The 9498-nt window shown below is 39.9% G+C and overlaps 1 protein-coding gene across 1 annotated transcript in view; it reads left to right on the plus strand.

The window, feature by feature from the left end:
- LOC104279794 (kalirin) overlaps positions 1-9498 on the plus strand; it is a gene marked incomplete at both ends in the record, with an annotated part of 134169 nt that overhangs the window by 61082 nt on the left and 63589 nt on the right. The window contains 2 exons of the mRNA XM_009877203.1: positions 5256-5375; positions 8066-8257. Coding sequence (XP_009875505.1) covers positions 5256-5375; positions 8066-8257 — 312 coding nt within the window. The remainder of the gene's footprint in view (positions 1-5255; positions 5376-8065; positions 8258-9498) is intronic.

Here is a 9498-nt window from a genome sequence, read left to right on the forward strand (position 1 = left end):
TTGGGTTTCCATTTTACCAGTACAAAAGGGAGGGATGGAGAGGAGGTGTGGGGGGGTGCTGTGTTTATTGTGGGTTTTTTTCCCAAATGCCATAAGGTGTTAATGAAAAATATTTTCTTCGTTTACTACCAAAAAAAAAAAAATATATTGACTGCTCAGTACACATGATCCTAGTGTGGCTTTTTTTCAAAAGTGAATATCTGAGCGACGCTTTATCTGAATTGTTTTATCATTGCTTGCAAAAACATCCTTCATTCTCAGACAACTCTCAAGCTAGCAGCTGGTAGCACAAACACTAGTGCATACATTTTCTGTCAAAGTACACCCTGGTGTAAATATTTTGCAACCTTAAATGAAAGTAACATAGAACTCTCCTTAATTTTGATTTTGAAAAAGTAGTCATTTTACATTTATACTAATTGAAGCTCGATTACTCATGGAAGTCCAGCACTCTATAGCGTGCTTTGGCTTGCTTCTGAAAAAAAAACAAAAACAAAAAAAACCAACCCAAAAATCTATGATATTTATAACCATCACCTTAATATGATTATAAAGCATATCCTTTTTTCCTTAGGTTCCCAAAGCTCCTTATACACAATTTAGCTAAGCTTGGAGTATTGTGTGGTAGATTTATGATGAAGTAGAGCCATTTATGGTAGAAAATAAGAGTAATACGTGTAGCAAAATTGCTAAAAATGCAGGTTTTCACTATTGGCCCAAGTCTCACTAGCCCGCTTGACCAGAATGAAGTGCCCATCAGTCAGCCCTGTGGCTGCTCCTGGAGCCGTACGGTGGGAGTGCAGCACTCTCTGCAGGTATCTAGTGTTACTTGTCTCTCTATCAAGTACCTGCTGGGCCTTAACTATTTTCCAAGCCAAAATCTAACCAAAGGAAATGGTTTTAGGACTAAATTATCTAATACTTACTGTGAGGGGAGAACAGCTGCCTTGAATTAGTATTTCCTTAACAGAGCTTGGGACCATCAGAGCCTTTGTTACTATGTGACCTTTCAGCAAACCAGTAGTGAAGAATCATTTTATTTGTTCAGCTGAATACTAAGAACTCTTTTGCTTATTAACCTATAAATTATCACAGCTACAGTTTCTCTTAGAAAGAGGCAAATTAAAATGTACCTGCGCCAAATATCTCTATTTGGTTTCCTGTAGATGAGTCATGTTCCCAACCATTTAGTGAAACTGGGAAATACACTGATTTTGACTTACAGTTCCTCACCAGTCTGGTCCAGATTCCCTCCACTTTCATTTAATGCATCTGAGACGATGGATGATCTCATTACCAAATTGTTCTCACTCTTGTGAATCGGCCGAGATATGGTTACCACAAGACACTTACTGTAGCTGTGGTTAAGTTCTGCTGATGTAGTAGAGCTGGTCAAGGCTGTTAGGTGTACATGTGTTTGCATTTTGATATAATGGCTGAAGGAAATACAAAGTCTTTTAACTGTCTCTCTTTAAGTCTCGTTTACCAGGGATTCTGCTTTATATCATATGCACTAAGGGTTCGAATGCCAAGGCAATGAATCAAAGTTTAGAGCTGTTAAAGTGGAACAATTCCAAATGAGATGCTCTGTGAACTGTTTTAGAGTGGAAATAGTATGGATCAGTGATTCACAAACTCTTTGTTATCAAGAAAGATCTTGCCCAAGACTGATTTCCGTTCATTTGGATCCCACTCATTTCTGACAGAAACTACAGAGCTGGGATTGCTTACGTGAAAGTAATAGCAGAATAAAGTTGTGGAGATCAGTTCAAAAAACAAATTCTCTAGTGCTGTGCTTGCAGCTGTTTGGCTTCCCTATCCCCTTATTTTATCTTTGTATGGTTTGTTTCTTCTTGATTTTTTTTTTTTATAAGCATTGAACTTGACCTAATTTACTCCCAGACATGCTCACAGTGTTCCACTACTTAACTTTCCAGGTTATTTTGAAGTGTAGTTATTCCTTTTCGTGTGTCTGTTATCCATCCACTTTTGCTGTTTGGCATTAGATTTGCTTATAGATGAATATGCCCAAAAGATGGTAGGAATTAGTCGTTTGAGAGATACTGGAAACTTGATGCAGTTTTGACATAGCTAAAATTACCAGAAGGTGCCCTTGCTGGTGATTGTGTCAGCGGTGGTAAGAGCCTCTCAAAGCCACAAAGAGTCTAGAGATACAAAAGTTTCACTTACATTATTTTGCATTTTACTTTGGAAAAGATCAATTTTAACTTGACAGGTATCATTAGCCAGGCCTAAAGTATTTTTCAGAAACCTCATAAAAGGTTCAAAATACACCGTCAGACAGCGGAGCTCTTGTTTCTTGAGGAAGGCTGCACAAGCCTGTCTCACCTCTCATTTTTCCTGTAGCATCAAATTCTGTGCTCAGTGAAGATGGTAGAGTTTCAGGGTGAATTTTAGAAAAAAATTAGTACTATTATTTAATTATGGAGGAGCCATATACCAAAGTGCAGCCTGTTTTAAGCCAACTGGAGTCAAAGGTGGGACTTTTCAGAACTGAGGTGGTTGCTGTGTTAGACAACCCATGCCTTGCAGTGAAATTGTTCTTCTGTGGCAAGTGGCTTTTATCTAAGATGCTGTCAGTGTGTGTCTGCTTCTCCATTTAAAAAAAAAAAAAAAGATTAGGCTTTTAAGAGAGTCTTTGGAGATCTATTTAACTCCAGAATTATTTAATCACTGCTTCTATAAAGTTGGTAAAATCTGTAATTTGTAGGAAATGTCTGTTTAAAGCAGTCTTTTGCTGTTGGCCTGTCTGCACGTTGCCAGATAATGATGAATCTATTTAACACAGGAAATTATCAGACAAGTGTCTTGGTGCTGAATTAGCAGCTTTTACGCATATTTTAATGAAAAGGTATTAAGCACCGTAAAAGTAGAACCAGTTTGTGAGCAGATCTTGTACACTGGAGTAAATATTTTCTTCCAACCATTTCACACTCTACTTCCAAACCAGTAACACAATGAAAGGCTCTGCAGGTAACTGGATTTTGCATTTAGATTTAAGAAGCTTTGGGTATGCAGCTGAATTTTTTTCTTACTGTAAGTCAGCAAGACACACAAAAGAAGAGAGGGGGGGAAAAAGAGAAAAACATTACTATGGAAAAAGCTGATACAATCTCAGACGAGGCCCTGACATTTAATTAGGCTTCTGGAAGTAGAATGGGGTCATTATCTAAGTTCTTCCAAGCAAAATTTGCTAATGCTTGGGTACTGCCTGGGCCTGGAAGGAGGAGTATAGGAGCCCCATAGTAAGCATCTAAACCCATACTCAGGGGGAAGGAGAGAGAGGCAGCAGCCATGGTCAAGAAGAGCGCTGTAAGCATTGCTGACAGCCTGGAGCCCAGCAGAACCTGCTTTACCCATCGTTTTTTTGAACCAGCAAGACGGTTGTTCAGAGGAAGGCACATGTATCATTAACACTAGAGGAAACCTGACTGATTTCAGTTGTGTGGCTTCGTTTGCTCCTTATTCAACCTTGTTGCCTGTTAGCTTTTGACTAATCAAGTTGCTTTCCTTCAAGACTGAGGTTTTCAGTGATTTTTTTTTTTATTTTTTTTTTCACTATTTAGAAACTACTACTTGTATGAAATCTATGTTAAAAACCTCTGTGGTAGGTTTGGAACATTTCAGCTCAAATGAAAGCTCTTCCCAAGAGGTCCCTGTCATGCTCTGATTGTATTGGTTTGTTTGTGGTGTTGTGTTTGTTTGGTTTTTTTTAAAAAAAAAGCTGCTGCATTTTTAGCATACATACTTGGTATTTTCTACACTCCAAATGCCCCATGCCAGGATATATCACTATATGTAAAATGTGAAAGCACGCCTTGTTTTATGATGTCCTCACCTCAAGTCTTTCCCAGACACAGTGATCCTTTGGTTAACTTCAGCTTTTGGTACCATGTACTTGGTTATAATGTAGCTTTCTCCTCTGATGGATTACAGAAAATGCCAGCCAAAAAGATTGCCATATGATAACCCGATTTCTTTTCCTTTAAATCCTTGTTGCATTTCCCACAGGAACAATAATGCCTGCTGATGAAAGGGAGAAAGCTAACAAATGAAATCTGCCACACTGTTGTACTGAGCAGAATGTAATTTTCTACAAATTAGGGTCAGCTACGTGTGTAGATGGCTCCCCTTTCCTTCTCCTAGGGAAAACTCATTTTCCTACCCTGCAGGGATCTGAATGGCTGTAACTAGGGTGATACATGATGTAAGGATAAAATCCAAAACAACAGAAAATCCCTGTTTCTTTCAGGCAATTTAATGGATCACTTGCTGAAAATGATGGCACAAAAGGGAAATTACTGCATAGAATATTGCAGCAAAGTCAATTTTGGAGCTTTGTAAATCACGAGCTAAGTTTAGGGCAGTGATTGGACAGTCAGGATTTCCTGTGTATCTGTGAATTGAATTCAGCAACTTTCTGGCTTTACTGGAATAATTTGACACCCACACAGGTAGCAAACAAGCTTTGTGACAACACAGCAAAGAACTTGCACATGTGTTCTGGGTGCTAATTTTCCTAATACGTGTCTTAAAATAGCAGAAAATGTTGCTGTTTAAATAAATACAGGCTTGATAGATCAATTATGTACATTTAAGATTTGATTCTGCAGTCATTATAGCATGGGTTGCATGTCTACAAATAATCTGAATATTCCTGAAGTAAAGCCTCTTGACTAAATGTAAAATGCAAGACCTGGGATTTCTTCTTAGCTCTGCATTCAGGTGGAAACGCCACCTGCATCTTAAGTCTATGTCAGATGAAACTGTCTCTGACTTCTCCTTCCTCGCTCCTAAGCTCTGACTTTTGTGTGAAAGAAACACAAAAGCAGAAAGAAGTCACAAGATCCATGATTCCAGTTGGAAAATTGAGAGAGATTTTTATGTTTAATTTAAAATCTCCCTAATTACACTCTGTGGTTTTGCCCTGGGGTATTTGCATAGGGGAACATTCATTTTTTTTGTGATCAAACCTTGGAAATGAAAGCTCTTCTCTATCCAAATATCCACGCAAATACTTTGAGAGTTAGTTCTTTAAACAATAACTTCCCCAATAAGGCTCTCTCAAAATTTGGATTTCTAAAACCAGGATTTCTTTCTGTTCACTGATTCAGTCCGGGGCCACACACGGCAAAGTACCTGTTCATTAGTCAGGCTGAAGCATTTTCTGATCGATGACCATGTAAACCTTTCTACTGAAACAACCTTTCCATAAGCCGATCCTTTCTTTACAGGTGCTTGGCTGGATCAGAAATGGTGAATCAATGCTGAATGCAAGCCTTGTCAACGCAAGCTCCCTCTCTGAAGCTGAGCAGCTCCAGCGAGAGCATGAGCAGTTTCAGCTGGCCATAGAGGTAACACGAATAAGTTAACTTTATTTCTCCTTCCCAGGTGAACATCATACAAAATATTTTCTCTTTGGCATCAATCCTTGCTTACTTAAAGGAAGGGAAAGAAGAAAACTTTAGAAAGTCAACCTATCATTAAACTTGTAATGCAGCTAGAGTTTAACAGTGAAATAAACTATCATCTGAAGCTAATTCTTCCGCTGTCAGATATCAGCCTTTCCATTCATGAAAATGACACTCATCTCCTGATAATTACTTTGGTAAAAAAATAAGATTAAAGTTCACAAAGTGATCTGAAAATGGGAGAAGATTTTGAAGTGAGTATCTTCCCACGTCAGTGATTTGGAGATCATTTTGTGGCATTCATTTATGAGTATCTTTGTTACTGGATAATGCTGTCACGTGAAACAATTGTTTCATTCAACTCTCCTTCTGTGAACAGCAAAGGAGACGTTCATTCGACCTCATATTCTCAAATAACGTTGAAGAAGAGGCAAGAGGGATGATTTTTAAAAATTCCCTGCTAAACTGAGCTTTTGCTCTGCTTGCCCTGGAGTAACTCATCTTTGACCTGGCCCTTGAAAACTACTTGTGAGCCAACTCACTTGCCTCACTCACAGGGCCAGGTTGTGGCAGGAGGAGTAGCACCTCCTCTGAGCTGCTTTCCTTGGAATAAGAAGGTAGTAGAGGTCTATGGACTCTCAAGTAGGGAACTACAAGACTCATAGTTAAGCTCAGTACTTTATGTATCTTTGTCATTATGAGGAAACCCTGTGCTCACAGGGTGTGCCTACTCCAAATGCTAGAAAGGTGGTTCATTGCTTTCTCCTGCTGCTGTTTAACAAGGCATATATGCTTCCTAAATTGTGTTGTTAGCCTTTTACAGAGCAACAAACAAGCTGAAAAATCCCTCTCTGTGGTTTATATATACTTGAAAATACCAAAAAAGTAAACCAGTCTTTAAACTATGAAAATAGTATTTCCATAATGGATGTTTGAAGAGATGCCTGATTTGAAGGGGGTGGAGGGAGAGGAAGAGGGAGGAAGTGTCTTTATGTCTTCTGGTAAACTTTTAAAAAGTCAGTAAACATTACAATGTTGCTAATAAGTATAGAGTTTAAATCTCAGCTAATGAGATATTTTGATCCAGGTCCACTCACACTAAGGAAGGAGCAGCTGTTGCAGCTCCTGAGGGAAAGGGAAAAAAGTTTCCCTCAATTCTGTCTGAGCTGGCTGGTACCAAGCTGTGCTGACCACATCTTGGCAGCCGTCAGCAGGCAGCAGCGGGGAACAAGACACCCACTGGCTGTGTTATCGCAGCTTGCTGCCATTGGGGAAGTGCTTGTATTTGCTAGTAAATGTGAATCACAGAGGGAGAAGAGGATTACGCCACAGTAAGGGGAAAAGAAGTTTTCAAAGGGGGAAAACACTAGATTAAATATTTAAAGTGTTTAAAGCTCAATATGGGGAAAAGATCAGCAAAGCACACAGAGCAGAATGTTCTTTAAAGGCATTCTAGATGTGGAATTGATTTTCAGTTGAAATCCTTTAAAGTCTGTTTAAAACAAGTACTATAATTCTAACATCAGTTAAGCAGCTGGAAATTAAATTTAACCAGTTCTTCTTAAACATCTTCCTAAATGTTTCTGCCAAGTATTAATCCTTTTTTTGCTAATAGCTCTCTCAACATTGCATTGTTCATCAGTGTATTACTAGATGATTTCAAGCTTCTTTTCAGTTTCAAGGATTAGGTCATAAAAGTATCACATGAGAATTTGTCAGCAGCGGTTACAAATGGATTACAGAACAGAGGAGTCTTTGGGAGACTTTAGGACTTCTGTTCAGAAAATTAAAATCAAATATTGGACTAAACCATGCCTGAACAGTTACTTAAGAGGCTGTGAAGGGCCAGGGGCTACTTTCCTCTCAGCAGCCCACAAAGGAAGGTGTAACCACCGCTTGGTTACCCTGAGAGGAGCTGATGTAGGCTGGGGAATAGAGCAGATAATTCAGTCCTGCCTCTAAAGTGGCTACTGAGTAAAGTGGAGAAAATTTCTTGACTCCTCCCAACTCTGAAGGTAGCATAGGGTAACTCCAGTATGAGCGAATGATTTTCAGAAATGTATCTTGATATTTGTGATACAGTTCATGCAGTTTAGTAAGCCATCTTCATGTCTTCTGGGGCTGATATTTTGTATCCTGCAGGCAGGGCAGTTACACGCATGAGTAAAGCTGCTGATGTCAGAAAACTGCCTGACAAGAGTCAAATTAGGGTGATTAGGCCCACAGTTTGCCAGCTCTTTGGTGTTTGCTTTTGCATCTGCAGGTTATGTGGGATGCAGTCAATACTGAGTATGGGCTAGGTGGGAGCTCAGCACAACACCTGCCTGCATTGTGAACCCCACCCTGGGTTGTTGTCCAGGGGCAGTAGCTGATCAGTGGACCTAACCCATCCTAGCCACTGCTTGCTTGTCCCAAGCTTTAATAACATGTTGCAAATGTGTGTGAATAATTGAAACTAAAATGCTTTGCAGAAATTACCTGTTAACTGAAGATAACTCTCTGAACATGTTTCACTCTCTCACATCTCCATGCTCACACCTTGCTTCACCTTTCTACCATACATCTGGCACATCTGTACAACCTCTCTTTCCTCCCCTCATACACAGTCCCTCTTTCATGCCACTTCCTTACAGAAGACACACCAGAGTGCCCTGCAGGTCCAGCAGAAAGCTGAGGTGTTGCTACAGGCTGGACATTATGATGCTGACGCTATCAGAGAGTGTGCCGAAAAGGTCGCCCTGCACTGGCAGCAGCTGATGCTGAAGATGGAGGACAGACTCAAACTTGTCAACGCCTCAGTGGCCTTCTATAAAACCTCTGAGCAGGTGAGCTAAACGCTGTCATACCTGTGCCATAGCGTATTGCTGCAGCCTGAGATTTAGCTCCCAGCGCGTAGTGCAAAGGTCTTGATTCTCACCAAGATCAGTGCAGAGTTTTGAACTGTTCCAAATACCTACTCTGCTAATGCCTCTAAGGAGCAGTGCTCATTCTTCTCCTTTTTCCTTTAGTGATCCCAAATGTAGGAAGAATATGTCTTCAGTCAGCCCTGCTTGCCTGTAAAAGCTGCCCTTTGTCTTCTTACATATGTTTCCGTGTCTTCGTCCACACTTCAGGTGCATATAAACCTTTCTATCACCTGAACAGGCTCAGCGTTGCGCCCTTGGGGATCTCCGGACTGGTAAACACCAGAGTGAGTGTATTCCATGATGTAGCAGTGCTGCCAGGTGCTTTGAGGGTCTTCTGCCAGCAAGGGATCTCACAGCACTGGCAAAATTAACTGAAAGGGCATTTGATCCATTGGCATAGCAATACTAAGCCACACATGGAAACCAAAGTTTGAATTAGTCAGAATTATTTATTTGATAAGTATCGTAACAAAAAAAACCCCAAAACCAAACAAAAAAAGGCATCAGTTTACAATAACTTTCATCTTAAAGTTTTCAGTGAAGCAAGTTTGGGGGGTTTTTTTGTCTCCTTTCCAATTGGAAGAATTTCTGAAATTCCACCATTTTTTTTTCAAGTTCTCATGCACTGATTTTGGGGAATATAAATCTATTTTTCCTTGAGAACTGCTTGCAATTAATTACTTGTTACTTTGTTAGCACTACTAGCCAGCGTTTTCGGTAGTAGTTGAACACCACTATGCTGAAAAAGATGGCAAGATATGAAGGGATTTCTCTTAAATCTATCTGCAACACAGATAAGTACAACAATAACCATTATATGTTGACACAACTCAACTTCATTGCAGGTGTCCATGAATTGCAAAACACATTCCAGTTGGCTGCTGGGTACGGTGGGATTATTCATCCTTTGCACAGGTGCCATTTCTACTGTAGAGAGTGAGAATTAGTGTGGTAGCGTGGATACTCCAATAGCTTTGCCTGGTGTAATTTACTGCAGCCAGGAAGTTTGTGTTAACACGGGCACTGCATGATCCTGTGGCTTTATACAAAAGGCAGCAGTGATTTGCATTAAAGTTTCTGTTGTTATTATCATACAGTTAGTTCCTCAGTTAGAGAACCACGGGAAGTTTTTTAGCACAACTAAACATGTCATTAGGGAA

The sequence above is a fragment of the Apaloderma vittatum genome, unplaced genomic scaffold (assembly GCF_000703405.1).
Source record: "Apaloderma vittatum isolate BGI_N311 unplaced genomic scaffold, ASM70340v1 scaffold11459, whole genome shotgun sequence".
In the NCBI taxonomy this organism is placed as follows: Eukaryota; Metazoa; Chordata; class Aves; order Trogoniformes; family Trogonidae; genus Apaloderma; species Apaloderma vittatum.